This window comes from Plecotus auritus, assembly GCF_963455305.1.
Source record: "Plecotus auritus genome assembly, chromosome: 7".
NCBI classification, from domain to species: Eukaryota; Metazoa; Chordata; class Mammalia; order Chiroptera; family Vespertilionidae; genus Plecotus; species Plecotus auritus.
The window spans coordinates 44,897,475-44,922,272 of record NC_137774.1 but is presented as its reverse complement, the minus strand read 5'-3'; the positions used below and the strand labels follow the sequence as shown (position 1 = coordinate 44,922,272).

General features: G+C 53.3%; 2 protein-coding genes across 7 annotated transcripts; one reads left to right on the top strand and one right to left on the bottom strand.

The window, feature by feature from the left end:
* Window positions 1–321: 321 nt before the first annotated feature.
* Window positions 322–15,314, bottom strand: NLGN2 (neuroligin 2). 2 transcript variants are annotated; one of them, XM_080678124.1, is made up of 9 exons: window positions 15,236–15,314; window positions 14,387–14,937; window positions 11,250–11,947; window positions 7,802–7,852; window positions 5,627–5,776; window positions 5,273–5,458; window positions 4,961–5,153; window positions 4,009–4,605; window positions 322–3,206 (listed from the first exon to the last, which is right to left on the bottom strand). In XM_080678124.1, exons 3-9 carry the CDS (start codon window positions 11,704–11,706, stop codon window positions 2,333–2,335), a joined length of 2,508 nt encoding a protein of 835 aa, XP_080534250.1. In that variant the 5' UTR covers window positions 11,707–11,947; window positions 14,387–14,937; window positions 15,236–15,314; the 3' UTR covers window positions 322–2,332. The 2 variants fall into 2 exon arrangements, with proteins under 2 accessions (XP_080534250.1, XP_080534251.1); XM_080678125.1 differs by lacking the exons at window positions 7,802–7,852; window positions 15,236–15,314 and having other exon boundaries at window positions 14,387–15,106.
* A 268-nt stretch (window positions 15,315–15,582) lies between these two features.
* On the top strand, window positions 15,583–23,515 carry TMEM256 (transmembrane protein 256). Of its 5 annotated transcripts, XR_013961093.1 has the most exons (7): window positions 15,587–15,955; window positions 16,242–16,273; window positions 16,521–16,601; window positions 16,703–16,823; window positions 17,751–17,783; window positions 19,810–20,012; window positions 20,492–23,515. XR_013961093.1 is itself a non-coding variant. In XM_080678122.1 (6 exons), the coding sequence occupies exons 1-6, from the start codon at window positions 15,871–15,873 to the stop codon at window positions 19,848–19,850; spliced, it is 393 nt and encodes a 130-aa protein (XP_080534248.1). In that variant the 5' UTR covers window positions 15,587–15,870; the 3' UTR covers window positions 19,851–23,515. The 5 variants fall into 5 exon arrangements, 4 of the variants coding, with proteins under 4 accessions (XP_080534246.1, XP_080534248.1, XP_080534249.1 ...); XM_080678122.1 differs by having other exon boundaries at window positions 19,810–23,515; XM_080678123.1 differs by lacking the exons at window positions 17,751–17,783; window positions 20,492–23,515 and adding an exon at window positions 19,377–19,451 and having other exon boundaries at window positions 15,588–15,955; window positions 19,810–19,828.
* The last annotated feature ends 1,283 nt before the right edge of the window (window positions 23,516–24,798 follow it).

Here is a 24,798-nt window from a genome sequence, read left to right as displayed (position 1 = left end):
TCCTGTACATACCCGATCAGGGATCAAACCCACAACTTGCATATGTGACCAGGAATCGAACCCAAAACCTTTTGGTATATGGGACAATGCTCCAACTAACTGAGCCACCGGGCCAGGGTGGGTCCTAATCTTACCTCCCTAAATAGCCCCATTACCATGGCAACCTTACTCAGCACCCACTCCCCTTGGGTGAATAGGCCTCAGAGCTATTCACTGGAAAGGGCTGTGGGTACACACCTCCCTCATCAGCAGTCACATCCCCAAGGCTTGTTTCTTTAAAACCCCCTGCCCCCATCCCCTAACATCACAGTAGGCACAAGCAACAGTTAAACTTTATATTTACAATATTCTCTTCATCTTTTGCCAGGTTTAAAAATGTGTACAGAGCTGCGAAGGGCAGGGACATGGGGTTGTCAGGGAACTGTTCTGGGGAGAGGGATTGGGCATTGGAGTCCGTGGCTGAATCATGGGGTCCCCCAGCCCCTCTCCCATGCCCCAATTTGTGAGACATCTGTCTATAAGGTTCAGGGCCCAGGGCCCTAGCATTTAGAGGGCATGGCTGTTTGGAAAGGAACTAGACCAGGCAGGAGGAGGGTGGGAAAGAAGTTCCCATGGGTGGAGGTGGGAGAAGGGATGGTCAAGAGGCAAAGTGCTGGGGATCCAAGACCAGGGATTCCGGATCCGGATGTCAGCGGAAGACAGCACCCCAGCCCCAACTCAAGTTTGGCACTAACAACCCACAAAATGCCAGCAGACAAGGATTCTCTCCTCCACTGGTGTCCCTTAAAACCCTTTCTGACCAGGCTCCTTTCCCTGTAGGCTCAGGTCCCCTCTGGGCGGTCACCTTACACATGTCCTTTCAAATTCTTCCGGCTGGTGTCTGACCAAGACCTGGCCCCCATTGCCCCCTCCATCTGGTTCTCAGCGAGCTGACCTCGTTCTCTCCCCAACCATGAAGACTTCCTCCCTGGCTCTCCTCCCCTCACCCTCCACGGCTCCTTTCCTTCAGCCCTGGCAGCTGAGGGAAGAGGGGGCAGGTCACAGAAAGGGAATGGGCAGCTGAGGGGAGGGGCTGGTTTGACACTGAGACACAGGGATGGCTTCAAAGAGAAAGAGGTGTGGGAAAAGGAAACAGAGGCACAGGAGGAGGGAAGAGGCACAGAGGGATGAGGATACAAGAGAGACACAGGTAGGACCCTATAGCTGCCACTTTCCCCCCTCCTGTATCCCACCTGCTCCCACATTTACCCAGGACTGGGGAGTCCTTGGCAAACCCACCTACCCAGTTTGGCACAGATGAGTAATGGTCTGAGGACTGAGGGAAAGGCTGTCCTCAGACCCCAGTGAGGGCTTTGGTCAAACATGCATAGCCTCTATGGGAGGCAGGTCCCACGCCCCTGACCCCCTACTACGCATCTCTGGGGGGAGGGAGGAGCAGAGCTCTCTCCTCAGGGTTTATGCACCCCCCTCAGCTTCTGTCAGTCTGAAGTCTATTCCCACCTGCTGTGTGAGGAGGAACTAGGTGCTGGGCCTGAGGCCTGGAGGATGCAGGGAAGTACTGGAGAGAAGGGACCATCTGCATGGGAAAACACACATCCACATGCAAGAACATGTTTCCACTCAGAGTGTGCCCTAGACCTTTGGGACAAGTTCCCGGGCGGACAGGCTGCCTGGATCTCCCGCACCTGCAGGGACTGTCGCCTATGGAAGGCGAGGCCTACCCAGGAGACCATGCTTCACTGACTTGTGCCACGGGGGGAACACATGCTTCCCCAGGGCGGAGGGGTGCGGCGTGGGAAGGGGGCTGGTTTCCTCACTGCTTCCCAGAACCACCCTGTGTTATCCTGTGGCCAAGGGTCACTGTACATTAACACACCACTTCCAGGGTCTCCACGGGGTCGGGGGGAGAGAGGAGGTGGGAGAAGGCATGAGGGAATATGATTCTGGGGTACAAATCCCCGCAGAAATTCTTTGAGAGGGCCAACATGTGTCCAGGGCGGCAAAAAAAACCTCACCCTGCACATGGGAAAACACACCCCCTTTGAGAAAGCACACCTCCACGTGGGAAAATCCTCCCACGCTTCCGCACACCGAAGGCTGGTGTCCCGATGGAGGGGACAAAGCACCCCTCCAGTTGTTCAAAGGCCCAGGTCCAGAGAAGAAGAGGGGCCTCTGTGCATGGGAAAGCACGCATCCTGGTGAGGAGACCCATGTCCGCCTAATGTCCCTCCACGTGTGACAAGAAAAGCCTGTTCCAGGTCCTCCTCCCTGCCTTCCAGTGGCACTTCCTGCCGATGGGAGGGCTGGGGAGGAGGCCCCCCGAAACTGTCCCCTATACCCGGGTAGTGGAGTGGGGGTGGGGTAGAGTGTTGTTGTGGCTGGTAGCGGTGGGAGGAGGTGGGGGGAAGGGCCCAAATGGATGGAGGGAGGGTGGTGGCGGGGGAGGTGGTGGTCCCAGGCCACTGGGCAGCAGGGTCAGGGCCCCGGGGGCCAAGAGAGGCACATCGTCTGGTGCCCGGCGCAGGGCCAGGGTGTAGTCGGGTGGGCAGGCGGGGCGAAGGGCCTCAGCAGGGTCTGCCCCGACGCCACCACCCCGTTTCAGCTGCAGTGACACCAGCTCCTCTTCTGGTGGCAGCTCTCGGCCGGTGGTAGGGAGCAGGGGGCCCCCACCAGGCACACCAGAGCCTGACCCCCCGGGGGGGCTGAGCCGCCGGCACCGAAGCTCCTGCCGCCGGTCCCGCTTGTAGTAGAGGGCAGCGAAGGCCAGGATGTTGAGGAAAAGAAGGGAAGCGCCCACAGCCACAGTGACGCTCAGCTCTGTGGAGTAGTCCCGGGAGTCCCCAGGCAAGCGGTCATAGGCCCTGGGGCCTGGCTCGGGCTCGGGCTCAGGTGGCAGCGTGGCAGGTGATGGGGGCCGGCGTGTGCCCGGAGCGCCGGGAGGTGGGCGAGGCGGCCAGCGCGTGGCATAGGGAGGCAGGCGCGTAGTGGTGGTGAAGATCTCCGTGTGCAGGTTGTGCAGGTGGGGCACCAGCTCTAGCCAGAAGGCCACCTTGTTGGCACGATAGTTGTCACGCACGCGTGGCTTCAAGCCAATATGCAGGTACTGCTTCTCCTTGCTGTTGAACTTGCTCCACACCACCTCCTCGAAGCGGTTGGGCTTGGTGTGGATGAACTTGGTGTCCTGCGGCACTGGCTGGTTGGGGTCGCTGTGGGCACAGGAGGGCAGGGAAAGGAGGAGTGAGGGTGAGGCTCCAACAGTGTGCGAAGGTGGGGGAGGACTGGGGAGGGAGACAGAGATGCAGAGAGCCAGGGGAACAGAGGAAAGTCAGAGAAAACGAGAGAGGCAGGGATGGATACAAAGTCAGAGAAATTGCCAGAGACATAGAAAAACAAAGAGGGAAGGAGACAGACTGCTAGAGACAGAGATGAGGACAGAGGGACAGAGATAAGCAGAGACAGAGAAATAGCCAGTGAGAGAGGCAGAGGCTGAGATTGGGTGAGACAGAGACATGTAGAAACAGGAAGATAAAGACACATGAAAGACAGCCAGGGTGAAATCAGCAACAAGAAGCAAACAGATCAAAGGGAAAGGGAGAGATATCAATGGCTTTCAAGAGTGAGAGATGTAGAGACAGCAATAAAGAGACAGACAGACACAAACGCTCACGCATACTCATACACAGATGGGAGCAGTCAGAGGGCAGAGCCCTGGGAGAAGAAAGAGAGAGGGTGACCAGGCAAGGGAGGGATGAAGAGATAGACATGGAGCCAGAGCCACCAAGTGAGCCCACCCCAGAAAGGACAGGGACCTCTCTGTTTAACTGCTGAATCTCCAACACGCAACTCAGTGCCTGGCACAGAGCAGGTGTCCAGCAGGTGTCTGAGTTGAAAAGGCAAGAGTGCCGATTACGGATGGCCTGGTGAGGGGGTGAGAGGGAGAAGGACTGGAGGTGGAGGTGTGTGCGCCTTGGCCTGCATGGAGCCCCGCCCAGCCCCTCTGGCCCTCACCCAGTCTTGGCGAAGTTGGTCCAGTAGGTCATGACCACGGCGCTGAGCATGACATCATTCTTAGAGAAATTGCAGGGGAAGAGGTCGGTGGCACCCACCATGGGCACACCAAAGACGTAGGGGAGCTCGTCCCCGTGCGCTGCGTCTGCCCACTCGGGCCGGCCCTCAGCCTGGCAGTGGTGGTAGAAGGTGTAAAAGTAGACAGGGGACTGGTAGTCGGCATGCAGCTTGGCGGTGGCCACGGCTGGCGCCACCCACTGGTGATCAGTAAAGAGTGCCAGCAGGGTCTTGCGCCTCATCTCACCGTTGTCCCGGTCGGCCCAGTCTGTGTACATAAACTTGATGGTCTCCCGCAGCACATCCTTGCCCTCCGGGTAGCCATACAGGTTGTCCACAAAGTTGGAGACTGTGAAGTCAAAGGCGCTGGCGGACACACCGTCCTCGCTCTCTGCTGAGTCCTCCACGAACTTGAGGCCCTCTCCTTGGTTGACACCGATGAGCATGTCGTAATTTAGGAATTCTCCCTGCTGCATGAGGATCTCAGGGTCATCGGGGACGACGTCGCCGTCCACCACGGGCCCAAAGGCGATGTGGTAGCTGGGGAGAAGGGGTAGGGTCTCATCACCAGCTCACTGGCCTCCACTGGGCTCATAGCTTGCTGAGCCTCTGCCCTGAAGACACCGCTCCCTAGTTAACACCTCCTAGGAGCCCTCAAGGGCACTTGGCCTGTGGGGAGGTCTTCTCTGAAGCACTGTCTGGCACCCTGTGCATACTTGGAGAAGGCTTCCAAGAGTAGAAGACAGGGCCACCAGAGGGGCCTGAAGCCACCTCTCCTTTGCCAAGTAAAATGCCTGCAGACACCTCTCACCCTCAACCTCCCTGGAACCAGCAAGGTGAGCACAGACCTGGCCCTGGCCTTGGCCCTCTCCCACCCCCATACCAATACCCATACCGGGCAGGCTGCACGTCCTGGTCCACCAGCTCCCGGGAAGGCTTCCGGCGCAGACACTCCACAGCTTCAGCACTGTCCTCTCGGTCACAGCCCACCTTGGCCGCCAGCAGCCGCGTGTATTTGAGCGGCTGATAGTTGACAGACCAGCTGGAAATGGCAGTGCCACTCTGGGCGATGGCCTTCTGGAATAACCCTGGTGGGACAGGCAAGCTTCAGGCTGGGCAGTGTCAACCCAAGAGAGAAGGGGAACCTGGCAGGTTCAGGGGTACGGGAAAGGGCACGGGACTGGCAGGCTGATGAGGTTGCTGGTACCTTCCGAATGGTGGGAGAGGATCAGAAGGTTGACGCAGGAAGCGCCTGCCCCAGATCCGAAGATGGTGATGCGCTCGGGGTCACCCCCAAAGTGGGCGATGTTTTCACTGAGCCAGCGCAGGGCCTGGATCTGGTCCAGGAGTCCATAGTTGCCTTTCGCAGCCTGGTCCCCAGTGCTGAGGAAACCTGGAGGTGAAGGCAGAAAGGGAGCTACTTGGGGGTGTTACAGTGTCCTTGTGCCTTATTTGGGCAGCTCAGTCCATCCCAGAAGCCATTTTGCTGCTACTGGGTTTAAAGGACCCCACCCACCAGGCCCCCCTCCCAGACTCCCTAGGTTGGGCTGCCCTCCCTCACCGAGCACCCCAAGCCGGTAGTTGAGTGTGGCTACAATGACGTTGCCATAGGCGGCCAGGACAGAGCCATCAAACATGTTCCCGGTGCCCTCCATGTAGGAGCCACTGTGCAGAAACAGCATCACAGGCTTCTTCCCAGAGTCCCGGATATCTGTGTGGGGAGGGGGTGGGCCGGGAGTGGGGGACAAGGACACAGTGAGACCAGAAGCAGCTCCTCCTAGCTCCCAGGCCTGCTGAAGACCAGCCCAGAGCTCAGGGGACATGCCATTCCCATCCCTGGGGGGCAAGACCGGATTCCCCTCCCTCCCGCCCCAGCTAGCTCTGGCAGAAGGTCCCTCCCCACCTCCTGCCAGTCTGCTCCACCGCACTTCTTCCAAAGCCTGGCAGACCTTCCAGGAAGCCTAGCAGCGGCAGGGGTGGGGTGTGGCCCTCCTCAGGGCATCTGGATGCAGGGGACCCCTCCCCACACACACACAGCAAATCTCCTTCCTGCACCTAGGAAGAGTGCGCTCCTAAGGCTGGCACTGGAGCTAAAGATGCTGGGAGATCCTGGCCTTTTCTCAGACTTAGGCCTTGGGCCTCAGCTCCACATGGTAGCCTAGTCTGTCCATGAGGGGGTGCCAGGCCCTAGGGTCCCTGGGGGCTTGGTCTCCTCCCCGCCCTAATTCCTTTCTAGGTCACCTCCCCAGTCACCATGGCAACCCCCAGCCTAATTACTATGGCAGAAGGAGGCAGGGTGGGAAAAAGCCTGCTTAATGAAGCCAGGGTGCTGCTCTCTAGTCTGGGAACCCCCTGCAAACTGGCCTGAGCCCTGGGTTCTGCACCTGACCTTTCTCTTGTCATGTCCCCAGAGGATCCCATAATCACTGCTACATGTAGTAGACTTTGAGGCACTCCAGACTGGACTGAGGAGGGGGAGTCTGAGAGGACTCACCACAGTCCCCAAGGCTACATACATAGGAAGTACCCTCCCCTGTAGCCTCTCCATGATTCAGGCCTTCCTCTTTCTTGACACCTGCAATCTCTTACTAGCCTAGGCACTCGGCAAACAAGAGCCAGGTCCCGACTCCACAGTGGGTCCCCATGGCCCTGCCAGCCTCCTGCATCCTGCTAGGAACTTTCTTAGAAAAGGGTCAACAGGTCACTAAGATACTTCCCTCCACCCCCTAAAGACAGCTTCCTGCCTCCTATCTCTTAGGACCTTCTCTGCCACCTCCCTCTGCCTGACTTTGGCCAGGAGCTCCTGGGTGGGCAGTGTCCCCCTGTGTCCTCCCCAAATTTCCCTTTGTTTCTGAACCTCCAGTGGCCTTCCAGCAGTTCAAGCTGTAGTCCAAGTCCTGCTCTAAATCTCCTTAGTTCTCCCCCCTCTTCCCCACCCAGCACCTCCACTCCCGAGTGGGGGGAGAGGGAGTCAGAAAGGGAAGGAGCAAAATGGGGGGCTGGGGCAACAAGAATTCAAAACCCACAACAAAAAATGGGATCAAGAAAGAAAAAAACAACAACCAAAAAGCAAAAAGCTCTTGGGGCAGATTCAACAAGAAAAAAAAAAAAAAAAAAAAGATCCGTTTTTTGGAAAAAAAGAAAAAAGTTCTTTGCATTTTTTTTTCAAAATTTTGTGGTGAAACTTCAAGATATTGGGCCCTGTTTTCAAAAATTTCCAAATTCTTTAATTTGCTTCAAATGTTTGCGTTTTCTGCATCTGACAGGCTTTTGGAAATTGTAGCAGGTTTCTGATGTTTCAATTGTGTCATCAATTTGCCATCTTAAATTTTTTTTCAAATGTTTTGCTTCAAATTTAAATTGTTTTTTTCAAATGTTACATTTCATAAGTTTCAAAACAGTCCAAATTTCTGTCAAACTCTAAACATTTTATCCAATTCTTTGGTGTTTTATTTTTTTCTGACATTCCAATTTCTTTTTTCACTTTGTTTTCGCCATGTTTAGCTTTTCTTGCAGGTTTTCTAGTGGGTCCAACATTGTTCAAATTTCGTTTGAAGTTTTCATAATTCTTTTTTCCAATTATTACAAATTTTTCTTTTCTTTTCTTTTTCGTTTTTAGTTGGGAGAACAACTGAGGGCCTTGAGGGCTGTGGGGGCATTTAGTTAGGGGCAGGGCCGTGACAGTGAACGTCCTCTTATCAGCAACCACATGCAGCAGCGGGATTTTTAAATCTACCTGTGTCTGGCGGATTGAGCGTCGCCTCGTCACGTTTTTTTGTGAGCGGACCTAAGACCGGGAACACAAAACAGAGAAAAAAGGACAATTTTGTGGGGAAAGATGGGGGTCGGGGGAGGTTGTGGATGGGGAAGGGAGGACAGAACGCAGAAAAGGGGAGGATGGGGGGGGGCAGAAAAAATAAGCCAAAAAAAGCAAAATTTGTTTGCAAGAAAAAGAAACCAAGAAAAGAGAAAAACGTTTCTACAACCCAATTTTGTTTCCCTCCCCGGAAAAAGTCATGCCCCAAAGAAAAGGCTTGTTTTGGTGGTGGTGGGGGTGGGGGTGCCTAAGTGGGCTGAGGCCTGTCTTAAGACATATTGACTTGGCTGGAAAGGATTTGGCTTGTCAATGTGTTGGCTAGTTGCTGGAAATGAAACTGTGTTAGAGGTGGGGTCGGAGGGGAGGGGAAGCCTGCCCGGGAGACCAAGGCCAGCTGTGCCACTGTGGCCACCACTCACGCAGACCCTTTTCAGGGCCAGCCAAGCACCTGCCTGCTCCCCAAGGCTGTGGAGAGGAGGGGCTGCAGCAGAAAGGACTCTGCTTCCCTCTGGACCAACCTGGAGGGCTGTGGGTAGGTCAGCTAAGGCTGCCTGCCCACCTACCCAGCCTCTCAGCCCCAGCATTTCTCCTCCATCCGCACTCACAGGCCTGGCTTCTCACCCCATCTCCCCAGTGTGGGGCAAAGCAGGGAAAGGGGTCATCAGGTCTTGCCCTCCACTCCACCTCTTCCCTCTGTACCCCTCCCCACAAAACCTCATCCCCTACCCAGGCCTGCTCTCCCCCCAAATGGTAAATTTCCCACCAGGGGCACTCGCCCCTCATCAAACCTTGTTTTAATGCCAAAAAGCCCCCTCCCCCAATGCAGGGTTCAGTCCACAAATAGGGAATAGGAAACACAGTGCCCTGAGCCAGCCTAACACATAAGGTGCCAGGAAGTGCTCGGAGGCACAAAGTGTGCCCATTGCCCACTGTCAAGGAAAGGTCCCAGACGAGGCCGAGTTTGGCTCCAGGTTTCTTTCAGGGGAGATTTGGAACCCAGGGGCCAGAAGGGGTTCCCCCAGGCTGACTGGTTTCACCTCAACCACAGAAGGAGGGATGGGTCAGCAAGGCCCCGGCCAGCCTGTGGAAGGCTTCTCCCACACTGGCAATAATGGCCCATGTGGACCCATTAAGATCAGAGCCTGTTCTCTGTGACAGGATGAGAATGGGGTGAAGTCAGCAAGGCAGGCGTGTACGTGAGAATATCACGTGTCTATGTTGTCTGTGTGTGTGTGCCTGAGTCAACCTCTTCCTTCCACAGCTGGTGTGAAGATTCAGTGAGATCACCTGAATGTGTCAGGCCCCAAGCAGGTTGGCAGTAAGTGATGGTTAAAAATACAGAAGGTGTGGGCATGGGTGGTATGGGGCAGGTGGATAATTTATATGGAGATGTTGGAGTAGATAGTCCATTGGCTGCAAGTGTTGGATGGATGTTTCACATGGGGGGTGATGAGACCACCCACTGAGGAGGACATGGGTTGGACAGCCTATATGAAGATGTGGGAGTGGAGAGTCCACGAATGGGGAATGTTGAGATGGATAGTCTGCGTGGAAGCACTGGGGTGAAGGATTCATCAGAGAATACTGGTTGGGGTAAGTAGTCCATGGGCGGCAGAAGAATGTGGAGTGGATGGTTCTCACACAGAGGGTGTTCAGTAAGTGTTCTATTAGGATGCCTGGAATCTGGATGAGATCAGAGTAAATGATACTTCTATGCATTGTGTGTATGGGTTACTATGAGGCATGGTTTATATCGGTAGTTAGGGTGTTAGGGTACAAGGTTGGTATGAGCAACATAGGGTAGATGGTCCATAAAGTTGTTGGAAAGGACATGTGTTGGTTGAGGTACATGAGGTGTTCTGAGGTTGGCATGAGAGGACTTCGGGTACAGGGACTGTGGTCTGAATGGCCTGGTGGAGCACATGGCCCAGGTGCAGTGTTATTGGGATAAAGATCTATTTATGTCTGGGTGTTACTAGACACATGATCTATATCCAGGGAGATTGGGAGCCACAGGTGTGTGATGGGAAACATAATTTTAGAGAAGTGTTGGGGTGTGTGCTGTGTGAAGGGGTTGGGAATTGTAGTTTGTAGGGTGTTGGAACATACTTGGGGTGGGGAACCTTTTTTCTGCCAAGGGCCATGTGGATATTTATCACATCACTCACAGGCCATACAAAATTATTAACTTAAAAATTAGCCTGCTATATTTAGTCAAACATTTCATTAACTCACCCCTAATACCTTGACAGGGCCAGACCAAATGATTTCATGGGCCAGATGTTCCCCACCCCTGATATATATGGTCAGTGTAGGTTGGTTGGGTACATGATCTGAATGTTGAGTAGTTGAGATCCCTGATCCGTTGAGGGACTTGAGTACATGATATGGGGGTGTTGGGTATAGGGTGTACATAGAGGGGTTCCTGGTAGCAGACCTATGTGTAAAGTTGTTGGAAAATGCCTGTGGGGGTGTGGTAGGAGTGGATGGTCTCTGTTGAGGGGTGGGGTATTTTGGAGTAGTGACATGGGTGTTAGAAGGGTAACATGGGCTGTGAGGATGGTCTGTTGAGGTGGCTGGAGTTCTGCTGATTGCCTTTGTTATAGACAGCTGGAAGGTACTCTGAAAGATACTCTGATCAATCTTAGTGTACTGCAGGTGGGCAGGTGGAGACTGTCCAAAGGGACTATGAGCAGAGCTGTAGTGAACTGAGAGCTTATTGACAAGACAGCCAGGTGAAGGGCAGGGAAGATGTTCTGAGGGGAGGGGTGGGCTGTGCTGTGAGTGGAGAGGCCCTTGGCCAGGAGTTTCCCTGATCCTCAGGGTGGTCAGGGAGTCAGAGGACATAGCATCCTGGAGAAGAGGCGCTCAGCTTAGGCAGGGGCTCTGGATGTGATGTGACAGATGGAAGTCTGCAGTACTGGTCTGGGGGAAAGGAGGGGTCTATGCTGTCCCCGCGGGATAGATGTTGCTAAAGTGGACAAGCCAGGGACAAGTCCAGGCCTGGGGGTGGGGGTGGGGGGAGGAGGGGCAGAGCTGGAATGGGTGCCTAGGCAGGGTGACGGATGCTTCCTCTGTGGGGTTGGGGAGGGTAAGTCCAGCCTAGTGCCTGCTGACTTTACCACTGGCTCTCTATGGGCACAGTGAACTCCTGGGGTGCCTGCCTATATGGGAGTCATTCCTGGGACTGCTCAGTCGGCTCCCAACCCACCCGGGGAGGGCATGCAGAGCCGGCAGGGATATACTGTCCGCTCACTGTCTCCACAAAGCCCAGCTACCATCCCAGACTGTGCCGGTGCCTGAGGTTCTGCATGTGTATTTGGGGGTTGTGTCCACGGAATGCCCGGCCTGGTGCCCGCGCCCTTACCGTCCTCGGTGGGCACGTAGAGGTTGAGGTACAGGCAGTCCTCGCTCTGGTTCTGCACGTAGGTGGCGGCTGCCTCCAAGTTGTCCGTGAACCACACAGGCAGCATGATAGCGGGCAGCGCCCCGTGCAGGTTCTGCGGGCAGGCGGGTGGCAGGGTGGTGGCGTTGCGCACGCCAGGCCACGAGGCTGGGGCCTCTGGCGGCTGGAAGCGGCGGGCGCCCAGGGGTGGGGTGGCGTAGGGCACACCCAAGAACTGCACAACTGGGCCCAGGATCTCGTTGTTGAGCTCACGTCGCACACCACGCACTCGCCCGTAGGCCGTGTTCACCACTGGGAAGCGCTCCTCCCCGAGGCTGCTGAGGCCCAGGCCAGGGCCACCTGGGGAACCACCTCCGGGACCCCCTCCCCCGCGTTGAGCCCCCACCAGCCCCACCAGCCACAGCGCCAGGAGCCACATGCTGATAGGGGGACCCCCCCTCCCTCCCCGGGACCCCCCCCTCGGAGAGAGAGAGAAGGGGGGGGAGAGGGAGGGAGGCCCCCCTCGCCCCAGGAGGGAGGAGGGGGTGGGAAAGGAGGGAGAAGGGGAGTGGAAAGGGACCTGGGTTAGACTGGACAGAGAAGAGGTCTGTTCCTTTCCATGGAGGGGGCAAGGGGTGGGGAAGGGGAAGGAAGTGGGAGAAGGGGAATGCAGGCTGGACCTGTGGGTTGAAGGGAGAGGGTATGCAAGATACAGACAGACAGAAAATACACAGGAGAGGTGGAAGAAGGGAAGGGGAGAGGGGCAGACAGGAAGGAATGGGGAAACAGAAGAGACAAGTGGTTAGTGACTTGGAATTCAGACTGGTTGACCCCCTTCTTCCACCCTCAGGCCCCCCAGCACTTCTCCCCACCCTAAAAACCCCCTCCATCAGCAGGGACCAAGATAGAAAAGTCTGAGGCTGGGGGTACGGTCAAGATGTGGTAAAAGTTCAGGACACAAGCAGAGGGGAAGGATGGGCAGCTCCCCCAGACCCTGCCTGCCTCCTTCCAGCTGCTTTATCCCAACCAGGAGGCTCTCCTGGGGACTCAGGAGTCCCACTTCCCACCTCCCTGGGAGGGATGAGATAGAAAGGAAGAGAAAATAAAAATACCAAGTCATTAATTAGCAGGAAGTGGAGGGTTTGTTTATACGTGTTAATTACTCCTAAGCTGTGATTTCATGGCACTGGACCCCCACCCCAGGCCAGACTCCCCACCTTTCTTGGGACTGCACAAGCCCAGCACCTTCCTCCCTTCAGCATCCCATTCCCTAGGCATTTGTGCATCAGTTGGAGGGAGGGGGGTCCTTTCCCCCAGGCTCTCTCCATTTCTTCCCTCAGAAGTTAAGATGCCTTGAGGCAGGGGCTAGAATAGGGAGGGGATGATGGAGTGGGGGCAAATCCAGGGACAGATGCGTGATCCTGCAGCCGGTTGCCCAGCGACAGGGATGCTGCCCCGCAATGTTACCTCGGCAACGGGCTTCAGCTTTAACCCGGCGGGGGGGGGGGGGGGGCGGGGGGGGGCGGGTCTGGAGGAAGAGGGTAATGGACTGGCTTGGTTATGGGGTCCATTCTGGGCATGAGGGCAGAGGCAGGAATCAGAATGCTAGAGTTTCCCCAAACCTTAGCATAGAGGAAGAAGTATATATGTTGAGGGGAGCAGAAGATTGGGGGCATTAAAGAACCCTAAAGGACCCGCCTCTTGGCCCTTGTTGGCCAATCAGAGCCTAGTCCTAGTGACCAGGCCTCTGGCTGGGTAGAAGGGGTGCTGAGGTGGGTTTGGAGCACATCACATGCACCCACTGACTGCCCCCCCCCCCCCCCCCCCCCCCCAGTCTTTAACAGCCTAGTACTACAGGCACTTCTTCTTTCATGCATGGCATTTTGACCCATGTCCTGGGGGCAAACCTAGGCTTTCTTCTCATCCCATCTCAGCTATTCACCTCCCCTTCCCCTGCCAGTCCCCCACAGATGCTGCTCTGAAGCCTGAGTGCTCAGGGCAGCAGGAGCAGGACAAGGGAAGAGATCAGACTGAAGGGTCATTTCAGCACCCCCCCCCCCCCCCCCCAGCTGCCAGAGCTGTTTGCTGACGCGGGGTTTTCAGAGCCAGGCGCCAGCCCGCGGGTGGCTCTCTGCAGGTGTCAATTTATTCCAGAGATGAGGACACAGGAATCCTTAGCACACACACCTAGTCATGCCCTCCCCCTCTTCAGTTCCTCTAAAGCTCCTGTTCCCCCATCACCTAGAGGGGGCTTTGGGCTGGCTCCCTCAGGATCTCCTCTGTCCATGCTAGGCTGGGCTCTGCTTCCATGGCCTTGCCACCCCCTCCCCCTCCTACTAACTCAGTCTATCTGCCTGTCACCCCTCCTCCCTTAAGGTACTTTGGGTCCCTGGCCTTCTCCCTGCCAGCTTCTCTCCCTTCTTCCCTCCCTCTGCCCACCCCCCCATCTCTTTCCTCTTCATAGCACTCCCTCAGAGCATCTTTCCCAGCCTCTTCCAGACTGCTCCAGCTCTTGTCTTCAGTCTCTCACCCTCAGTCTTTTTTCATCACTCTCTTCTCTATCTCCGTCCTTAGTGTTTCTCATTTTTCTCTCTCCTTCACATCCCTTCCCCAAATTTCTCCCTCAAGCATTTTCTATTTCTCTCCTTCTCCTCTTTCCCCATCTCCGTCTCCCCCATTTCCTCTCCCCTTCTCTCCTTTCTGTCTGCCACATCTTGCCCACCCCCCCTCCCTTCCTATCTCTCTCTGCCTTGCTCTCTCCATTCCTGCCCAGGCCTGACTCCCCCAGCCGGGAAGAGTTGAGGGATAGGGGCTCAGGCCGCAGCCCCCCCCCCCACCTCTTCCTGCAGTGGGGGAAAATGGCTTGGCCGGGAAGGGGAGGAGGGGGAGGGGGAGATGGGAACACACGGGGTCTGTGGGCCCATTCAAAGGATCATTCATGGGCTGGAGAGAGGCAGAGACAAAGAGACTGAGACGGAGAGACACGGCGAGAGCATCCCTAGGCGGAGACAAGCAGACACGGCAGGCTGGGGGAAACCAGGCGCAGAAAGAGATGGGGAGTGGGAGACCCCAGTGGACCGCCACGCAGTCCCCTCCACCCGGCCCGGCTTAGCTCCTACCTGGCTCAGCCCTGGGGCCGTGGTGCCTCCATCCAGGGCTCCGAGTAGGGGGCGGCGGCCTCTGAGCCCCCGCGGTCCCGCAGGCCCAGCCCCCGCCCGCAGCGCCTCACCCAGCGGGGGAGGGGGATCGCCCCAGCCCCAGGGGGCGGGGTCGGGATCCAGTCGATCCCCGGGGAGGGGAGGGGATGGGGTCAGGAGGAACCGGAGAACAGGGAACCCCGCAGTGGGAACAGTAGAGTGAGGAGGAGGCTACGGGACAAGACTGGATTGAGGATCCACTGGCTCCGTGGGCCGGCTTCGAGGGACCAGAAGGTGGTACAGGCGGAGGATCCTAAGGAATCGGGTGCGGGAGGAGGAGTCCACCGCAATCCCCAGGGGCCCGAAGCCCGGGAGAGCAGGATCCGCGGTGCAGGGGCAGAGATCCAGCCGGAATCCTCGGGGAGAGGGAGGGATCTAGTCGATCCCGAGGGCGGGCGGGAGTGGGAGGTCCGGGGAGTCAGAGGAAGGCGGGAGTGGAGTCTGGAACCCCGGGGCGGGGGTCAGCACTGCTCCTAGAAGGGAAAGGGGGGGGTAAAGGGGAGGTTTCGGGGGACGCTCAGCAGCCGGGAGGCCCGGACTCCCGGCTCCGCGCGCCAGGGCCCGCCCGCCCCGCGTCCATCCCAGCCCGAGAGTGATGATCCGTCGGCGGAGCAGCCGCAGCAGCCCCGCGCGTCACCGCGCGGCCGCCTCCCCCGCCCCCTGCAGAGAGAGCGGCGCACACCCCTCGCTCGCACCCGCCCGCCCGCCCGCCCGCCCTCCAGAGTGTGGGGGATTAATGGAAACGGTGGAGGAGGGCGGGAGTGGACAGACCGACGCATGGACGAAGCGGATCGGGGCAGGATGGAGACAACCACCCAGATCTCCCATCCTCGGGGCTCTAGCGGCTGGTGGCGGTGGAGAGAACTAAAGGGGGCGGGGCATCATGTGAAGAAGGCGGGGCCTGCGGGGCTGGAGGAGGAGCCATATGGACGGTGGGCGGAGTTTAATGGAGATGGGTGGGGCTTGGGTGTTCGTGGGGTCGCCTGTTTTTGGGTGTGGGCCTGGTTTAAAGCTGAAAAGGAGGAGCCTGTGGGGAGAGGGGCGGAACTTGCTTGGGGACCTGGATCTTTGGAAATCGGCCGGAGGAGGGAGGGGTGTTAGAAGAGGCGATCAACTTGGAAAGTGGGCCAATCCGTGACGCAAATCTTCTAGTACCGCCCCCCCACCCCACCCCCCACTGCTCCGCTCCTCCGCTCCTAATTGGTTCTGATTTCTCCGCCGCCAGACGTCTTCGCCATTCAACAGGAGCTTTACAAAGGCGCAAGTACCGGGGTGAAGACCTGGACGCTGAAATAAACACGGCCCTGATTGGGCACTTGTGCACCGTATTTGCATGGAAGCTCGGGACTGGCTGGCCTCTTGGGTGGCCTGGGCGGTGTTCGCCAGGCTCGTGACCATCCACTGCCATGGCCGGACCTGGCGCTGCTTTCCGCCGCTTGGGTGCCTTGTCTGGAGCCGGGGCCCTAGGCTTGGCCTCCTACGGGGCCCATGGTCAGGGGCCTGGGGATGGAGCTGGGATGTGCTTGGGGCGACGTATGGGGTCTGGTGCAGGGATGGAGTCTGTGGGAATTGCGAGGGCTCGCAACCACCAGACAGCCTGCGAAGCCCTAAGCCTTTTAGAGTCCCTCAGCCCGGTTCAGTCGGTTCCCAGGACTGCCCATGCGTGTTTCCGCCAGTCAGAAGCCTCCTGGGGGTGCCCTTTCTCCCCAGTGCCCACTAGGGTCTTCCCGGGAGTTGGGGCGTTAGAGCTGGTAACTTTTGCCTCTCCTTTCCACAGGCGCCCAGTTTCCGGATGCCTACGGAAAGGAGGTGAAGTAACTGCGCTGGGGCTCCCGGATTTCGGGGTCTATGAGGGCACAAAGTGGGGGGTCCCTGAGGGGAGGGGCGGAATGCGGGTCTTTGGAGCTGCAAGGGCAGAAAGCCTGAGGTGTTGGGTGCCTGCGGAAGGGGCAAGCTGAGACTTCGGTTTGGGGACGACCTTTTGCCCCTCGGGATCCAGGCTTCTGTGTTGCTTAGGAAGTCCACCCCCCCAATTACTCTTTCTTTTTTCTTACAGCTCTTTGACAAGGCCAACAAACACCACTTCTTACATAGCCTGGCCCTGTTAGGGGTGCCCCATTGCAGAAAGCCTCTCTGGGTAAACTTACCCCTCGCCTAACCCTTGACCAAGCCCCACCCACTCCTTCGCAGTCTGCCCTTTGCTTATTATCTTGTTTTCTTTCCTTGTATCTCCTTCAGGCCGGGTTACTCCTAGCCTCTGGAACCACCTTGTTCTGCACCAGCTTTTACTACCAGGCTCTGAGTGGAGACCCCAGCATCCAGACTCTGGCCCCTGTGGGAGGGAGCCTTCTACTCTTGGGTTGGCTTGCCTTGGCTCTTTGAGCTTCCTTGTGTTTAATTTCTGGGTACATTTTTGAGAGGTGACACAGGGAGGGGATTAAAAGAGAAAGGCAAAGAAGTATGGAGTCTTTATTCACCTCTTGGAGAAAGAAGGGTAGGAATTGTCAACCTCTGAACTCCCTCCCTTTCTAAGACTGAATGGTGAGCTTTGGGTCTGAGGATTCTGTTCACTTCAACTTAATCTGTTATGAGGTTCTTAAACTCATAACAGAGTGATAAATAATGCAGATTCTCATGGAAGCCCTCCTCAAGGCCTGGAATCTATATTTTAATAAGCTCATCTTGTGGTTCTGGTGCTTACTAGAATTTGAAGATTACTGTAGGGTAGTGGTTTTCAGCCCTGTCATTCTACAAATTGATAGAGTGCTCATTTAGTCTGGAAGCCAGGTTTAAGGCAAGGCAGGACAGGAGGAATGCCATTATAGAAGTCCCCCCTTATCTGTGGTTTACTTTCCACAATTTCATGGTCATCTGTGCCCAGAAATACAAAGTATAAAATTCCAGAAATAAATAATTTATACTTTTTAGAAGGTGTGCTGTTCTATGCCATCCTCTCTGTCTCACCGTGATGTGAATCATCCCTTTGTCCAAACTACCAGCTGATTAGTCACTTAGTAGCTATCTTAGTTACCAGATCGACTATAATGGACTTGCTGTGTTTATGTTCAGGTAATCCTTACATTACTCAATAATGGCCCCAAAGCACAAGAGTAGTGATGCTGGCCATTCAGATATGCCAAGGAGAAGCTGTAGAGTGCTTCTTTTAAGTGAAAGTGCTTGGATTAAGAAAATAAAAAAAGACATGCTTAGGTTGCTAAGATCTATAGTAAGGACGTCTATGAAATTATGAAGGAGGAAGAAATTCATGCTAATTTTGCTGTTGCAGCTCAAACTGCAAAAGTTACAGCCACAGTGCATGGTAAGTGCTTAGTTAAGATGGAAAAGGCATTAAATTTGTGTGTGGAAGACAAGAACAGAAAGTGTGTTCTGATGTAGATGGCAACCTGTCATGCCAGAGAGCATTGAGTCTATACAGGAAGAAACTGTCTGTATAGGGTTCAGCACTATATGTGGTTTCAGGCATACACTGGAGGTCTTAGAACGTATCCCCCTTGGATAAAGGGTGACTACTGTACTTACACTATACTTTGGGATTCAAAAAAGGGACACAACATTATGTATTAGGGGTTAGAAAAAGCTTCACAAGCCCTAGCCGATTTGGCTCAGTGGATATAGCATCAGCCTGTGGACTGAAGGGTCCTGGGTTCAATTCTGGTCAAGGGCATGTATCTCGGTTGCAGGCTTGATCCCCAGCCCTGGTGGGGGGTGCGTGTGGGAGGCAACCAATCAATGTGTCTCTTCCACTCACTAAAAATCAATGGGGAAAATATCCTTGGGTGAGGATTAACAAAAATAAAAAAATGCTTCACAGTGCTTGAGATGATCCTTGAAAGAACTCTGCTGTGTGAAGGAAACTGTAAACAAAGACAGAGTTAGGGAGCAGAGGAGTATGGGACTAAAGGACTCTTCAGTGTGGGCCAAGTTTCTGAGAAAAGGAATGGGAAAAGGTGGCAAGGCAGGCTGGAGTAGCACCCCCAGCATGTGGCGAACTGGAAGATATTTAGGGGGCAGTATTTATTAAGCCAGTGCTCATCAAGTATTGATCATGTGTCAGACACATAAGGAAATTCAACTGTGGACAGACAGATGCCAACTTTCCCTCATGGAGTTTTCCATTTGGTAGTGGAAATGGACCTTAAACAACTGAACAAATTTATCATTGTGAGTTGTGCTGTGCTTGAAGGAAAAGAACAGGGAGGCAGTGGAAGAGTGGGTCAAGGGAAGTTATGTCCTTTTAGATGGGAAGTCTTTGAGGCAAGAGAACATTGGGTGAGTTGGAAAACACTACATGTGGCAGGCAGACACTCAGAATTTCTTTGTGGTGCAACAATAAATCATTGAAAGGTTTTTAAAGTGAGAGTGCTAGAATCTGATATGTTTACAAGATCTGGAGAACTAATCGGAGGTTGGCCACAGGGAGACCAGTCAGGAAGCCACTGAAGAGGTCCAGGTGTGAGATGATGGCTTGGCTTAGGGTGAAAAGGATCCAATTCAGGATATATATTTAAGATAATGCTGCTAGGACTTGCTGATGGATTGAGCATAAGGGATGAATGAGAGGGAGATTTCTGGCTTATACACCTGACTTGATGGAGGTGCTATTACTCCTATGAGAAAAACTGAAGGAGGTTGCAAATTAGGGAAAGGCAAATCCGAAGGTCAGTTTGGACATGTTGCTTCCAACTGGAGGCGCCACGCAGGTAGTTGGGGAGCTCAGGGAGGTGTCTGAGCTCAGGAGAGAAGTCCGGACTCAAATTTACTCTGCACCCCACTCTGGTTAGGTTTCCATTCCATGTCTTCCCCATAAATGCTCTTGGAAGGATCCCATAACTCACTATGACCTCCTGGGTTGCCAGATCTAATGGATGATTTTCGATCTCATTTTTCTCAGCCTCTCTGCAGCATTTGACACAATTGGCCACACTGTCCTTGAAACACATCATATTGCTTCTATGACACCACTAAGGTTTTTCTATCTCTGTGGCTACTTTGTCAGCTTCTCCCCTATGCAGTTTAAATCAATGGTTTCCAAATTTTAATGAAAAAAAATTAGAACTACTATGCATACATATTTTAATTTCATTTTTGGGGGGAGATTCTCAATATAACTTCATTTTTAAAAATTTCTATCTTTGTGTATGTTTTTAAAAGTGCATATCTGTATAGTATATTGGAGGTGCATACTTAATTTTTCTGAAGGTGTGCATTCAAAAAAGTACAGACTGTTTCTCTAATTAAGGATGCTTAGATAACCTCATTCAGCCCCACATCTTTAATTAGGATCTGCATAATTTTAAATCCAGAATTCCTGTCTCCCACCCTAGTTCCTACTGAGCTCCAGCCTCCTGTGGCAGCTGCAGTGTAGCAGAGTGCTCTGTGGAGTCTTGAAGGAGTTGGATGATGAGGAGAGAAAGATGCGTGTTCCAAACCAGGCAAGAGCTTTCAAGGCAGCCCTGAAGCAAGAGGGAGCCCAGAGCATTTGATACCTGAAATAATTCCTGGTGACTGGCTTGAAGATCATAAGAGGGTCAGTAGTGAAAGATGCGGATAGCACTGGTCAAATGGTGGAGCGACTGTGCTGAGAGGTTGGACTGTTTTCTGAGGACAATGGGAAGCCACTGAAGCAATTTATATCCAGGGAGGAGACATGATTTGAGGTGTATTGGAGGATTGCAATAATTCTTCATTTCTTCATTGAAAGATGAGTAAAATAGGCCCCAGAGTGACCCACAATGTCAGTGGCAGAGCCAGCACTGGATCCTCAGGCTCCTACCTCCCAGTTTAGTGTGCTTGATGCATTTCTATCTTCATCTCAGGCAATGTCTGGGACCTAGGGAACTTCCAGGGGGAGGAGAACTCGGTTTCTGGAATGGCCACCCTCCATATAATAAGATCCCTAATACCTTAGTTTTGTCCTGCCAGTAGGCTGGGCTCTTGGGGAACCAATATAAATAAGGCCTGCTTGATAATTTGTCCTTATTGTTACTATACATTGTATCTCAACAGTCCCGAAAGTTGGTGGAAAGTGAAACTAAGAGAGGTACAGGAACTTGTTCTGTATCATACAGCCAGGACCTGGGTAAGCTGTGATTCAAACTCTTCTGTTCAGTTCCCAGAGCTAAATTCTTTCCTTCATGTACATACCAAGAAACAGAGTGAAGGCAGACCCTTAAAACATTTGATACAATGTGTTCAGTGTTACAAGTAGGAACAGGTGGGCTGGCGACTTCTTGGTGCATGGAGACTGGTGGGACTTCTGTCCACCTGCTGGGTTTTCACCAGAAAAAAGACACAAGATCACACTGGTAACTAAAGAGGGAGAACAGGAGTGCCTGGAGCTCAGGATGGAGTGGGCAGCAGGAAAATGCAATACAGAGTAAGTGTGGAGCTCACACTGAAGAGCCTCCTGGGCCAAGCTTGAGTCAACTTTGACTTCCCTTTTCCTCACAACCTATGTCCAAGCCATCATTAAATCCTGTTGGCTTGAATACATAACTGGAATTTTACCATTTCCCACTGCTACCACTCTGGCCCCTGGCCCATGCCACCCTTAAATCTCCCCTAGTTTGCCTGGCTGGTGTGGTTCCGTGGTTGAGCTTTGACCCATGCACCAAGAGGTCGCCAGTTTGATTCCCTGTCAGGGCACACGCTTAGGTTGCCAGCTCAATCCCCAGTGAGAGGCATGCAGGAGGCAGCTGATCAATGTTCCTATCTCTTCGTCTCCCTTCCTCTCTCTCTCAAATCAATAAAAGAAGCCCTAGAAGCCGAAACCGGTTTGGCTCAGTGGATAGAGCGTCGGCCTGCGGACTACAGGGTCCCGGGTTCGATTCCGGTCAAGGGCATGTACGTTGGTTGCGGGCGCATCCCCAGTGAAAGGTGCATCCCCAGTGGGAGGTGCGCAGGAGGCAGCTGATCGATGTTTCTCTCTCATCGATGTTTCTAACTCTCTATCCCTCTCCCTTCCTCTCTGTAAAAAATCAATAAAATATATTATTTTTTTTTAAAAAAGGAAGCCCTAGCCAGTTTGGCTCAGTGGATAGAGCATTGGCCTTCAGACTGAAGGGTCCTGGGTTTGATTCCAGTCAAGGGTATGTGCCCAAGTTGCAGGCTCGATCCCCAATAGGGGGTGTGCAGGAGGCAGCTGATCAATGATTCTCTCTCATCATTGATGTTTCTATCTCTCCTTTCCTCTCTGAAATTAATAAAAATATATATATTAAAATATTTAAAATCAATAAAAACATTTTTAAAATCTCACCTAGTTTTATGCAAGAACTTCCTTCTGTCCTTGATTATCTACAGCCTACTGTGGACAAAGCAGAGAGAGAGAAAGAAAAATCCTTCTAACACAGTAGTCCTCAGCCTTGGCTACACATTAAAGCCTGCTGAAGAATTCTCAAAAAGTTCTTATGGTTCTGGCATGTGTTGCTAAATGGTTAGAACATTGGCCCATGCACCAAAGGGTTGAGGGTTCAATTCCCGGTCAAGGCATGTACCTGGGTTGTAGCTTTGATCCTGGGCCCAGATGGAGTGCGTTTAGAAGACAACTATGTGTCTCTCTCAAATTGATGTTTCTCTCTCCCTCCCTCCCTCCCTTGCACTCTCTCTAAAATAAATAAATAAATAAATAAATAAATAAATAAATAAATAAAATCAATGGAAAAATATCCTTGGGTGAGTATTAACAACAACAAAAATACAAACAAAGTTCTTGTGTCTGCACCTCATACAAACTATTCTAATTTAGTTGATATGAAGTGGGGCCCAGGCAGAGGTATTTTTAAAGCACCCCAACTGATTCTAATTTGTGGCCAGAATTTGAGGACCATTATTTCAGTATGTGAGGCTCATGTCTCATCTCTGTCCAAACCCTCCAACATTTCCCATCTCAGAGTATAATCCAGTAGTCTACAAGGCCGTATGTGATCTGGCCTCTTACCTCCCTCTCATCCATTCTATTCCTCCCTCCCATTCATTCTATCCCAGCTACACTAGCCTTCTTTTTGTTCATTGAGCAATTAAGGCACACTTCTGCCTCGAGACCCTTGCCCTGTTGCCTATGCGTGAAACACTCTTCATGTAGAAGTCTGCATGGCTCAGTCTTTGACCTCTAGGTATTTGCTCAACCATCACCTTCTTGGTGATGCCTTTCTAGTCTGCCCTCTTTAAAATTGCAACCCCTGCTCTGACCGGTGTGGCTCAGTGGATAGAGCGTCGGCCTGCGGATTGAAGGGTCCCAGGTTCGAGTCCGGTCAAGGGCATGTACCTTGGTTGCGGGCGCATCCCCAGTCGGGGGCGTGCAGGAGGCAGCTGATCGATGTTTCTCTCCCATCGATGTTTCTAACTCTCTATCCCTCTCTCTTCCTCTCTGAAATCAATAAAAATATATTTTTTAAATAAAATAAAATCGCAACTCCATGCCCAGCTGGTGTGGCTCAGTGGTTGAGTGTTGATCCATGAAGAAGGAGGTTACCTGTTGTATTCCAGGTCAGGGTACATGCCTGGGTTGTGGGTTCAATCCCTAGTGGGGAGTGCAGGAGGCAGCCTAACAATGATTCTCTCTCATCATTGATTTTTCTCTCTCTCCTTCTCATTTCCTCTCTGAAATAATAAAAAAAATTTTTTTTAAAATTTAAATTGCAACCCCTGCCCACCACTCTCTATTCTCCTTATTCTGCTCTATTTTTCTTCATAGTACTTGTCACTTCTGATGTATTTATTTACATTATCTGTCTCTTCACTAGAATGTGAACCCCAGGGGATCAGGAATATTTAATTGTTTTGTTAATTGTTTTTAACTGGTAAATATTCCTATCACTGTAAATGCTGTCTGACATGCCCTAGTTGGTTTGACTCAGTGGATAGAGCATCCGCCTGCAGACTGAAGGGTCCCAGGTTCGATTCCGGCCAAGGGCACATGCCTGGGTTGCTGGCTCCATCCCCAGTAGGGGGTGTGCAGGAGGCAGCCAATCAATTGTTCTCTTTCATCATTGATGTTTCTCTCTCTCTCTCCCTCTCCCTTCCTCTCTGAAATCAATAAAATATATATTTTTTAAAAATAAATGCGCCCTAACCGGTTTGGCTCAGTGGATAGAGCGTCGGCCTGCGGACTGAAGGGTCCCAGGTTCGATTCCGGTCAGGGGCATGTACCTTGGTTGCGGGCACATCCCCGGTGGGGGGTGTGCAGGAGGCAGCTGATCGATGTTTCTCTCTCATCGATGTTTCTAGCTCTCTGTCCCTCTCCCTTCCTCTCTGTAAAAAATCAATGAAATATATTTTTAAAAAAAATAAAAAATAAATAAATGCTGTCTGACATACAGTAGGTGCTCACTAAATCTTTGTTGAATAGCTGAATTTCTGTATGTCTATGTATTTTGGTGGAGGGCAGTCAAGCCCTTGTCTGAAGCAGATGATGACTGAAGTTGTGGGAGCAGTTGAACAGCCCAGAAGAACATGGACATACTAGCAAAGGAGCCCCCAAAATCAGCTCCCATGTTCATATTGATGAGTTTCTCCTTCATCTGCCTGGTCAACAGAGGCACCTGAGGTTATCCTGGACTCTTCACCCCCACAGCTCATCCTCCGGACAAATTCTATATTGTCCACTCTGCGCTACCACAGCCATCCTCTCCCCCAGACTACTGCCAACAACACAGCCTGGGTGCCCCATTGTTTTCCACATTTCCGTTTTAATGATTTTTCTAAAACAAAGTTTTGACCATAACTTTTTCTTAATTAAATTTGGTCAAAATCTCTCAGTAGGTTCCCGGCTGCCCTTGGGCCAAGTCCCAGCTCCCACAGGCCTTGTGTGCACTCACGCTGGCCTCCCTCTCTCCCTCACACCTGGAGCCTCGGTTCAGTCCTTTCTTTTGGGGGAAGCCTTTCCTGCTGACTGCACTGCCTCATCTGGTCTCCCGAACTTAACCTCCTGCACACTCACTGGTGACACTATTGGGCAGCCTGTCACCTACGTGGCTGGGCACGACTTTAGGAAGTACTGGCATTGCAAGGTGTCTGTCAGGAATAAGAGACAGCGAGGTAAGCTCCGGGGAGGTAGGAAGGGAGCCAGGAGCTAGTCCTAGAGGCCAAGGAGTGATAGTGTGAAGGGTGTCCCGCTGCCTCAGCGAGGTCCGAACCACCCTCGGAGGAGGAGCCTGGGGTCCCGAGCGGTGCCAGCTGTCCTCGCTTTCTACGGAGGGACGCTGAGCTCTCAGTCCGCACACCTGGCGGGGGTAGCGCGGTAGGACTCCGTCGGCTGCCCTCCCCGAGAGAACTTCCTCTCTGGCCTGCTGCAGGCAAACGGAAGAGGCGGG

What these genes read in the sequence shown, in the direction of transcription:
- NLGN2 (XM_080678124.1), bottom strand. Translation starts at nt 11,706, where the DNA reads ATGTGGCTCCTGGCGCTGTGGCTGGTGGGGCTGGTGGGGGCTCAACGC. An exon ending in CTACGTGCCCACCGAGGACG is followed by an intron (nt 7,853 to 11,249) that starts GTAAGGGCGCGG and finishes TCCCGGTCTTAG; the next exon opens with GTCCGCTCACAAAAAAACGT. An exon ending in GCTCAATCCGCCAGACACAG is followed by an intron (nt 5,777 to 7,801) that starts GTAGATTTAAAA and finishes CTCCCCACACAG; the next exon opens with ATATCCGGGACTCTGGGAAG.
- TMEM256 (XM_080678120.1), top strand. Translation starts at nt 15,871, where the DNA reads ATGGCCGGACCTGGCGCTGCTTTCCGCCGCTTGGGTGCCTTGTCTGGA. An exon ending in GGCCTCCTACGGGGCCCATG is followed by an intron (nt 15,956 to 16,241) that starts GTCAGGGGCCTG and finishes TCCTTTCCACAG; the next exon opens with GCGCCCAGTTTCCGGATGCC. An exon ending in CGGATGCCTACGGAAAGGAG is followed by an intron (nt 16,274 to 16,520) that starts GTGAAGTAACTG and finishes TTTTTCTTACAG; the next exon opens with CTCTTTGACAAGGCCAACAA.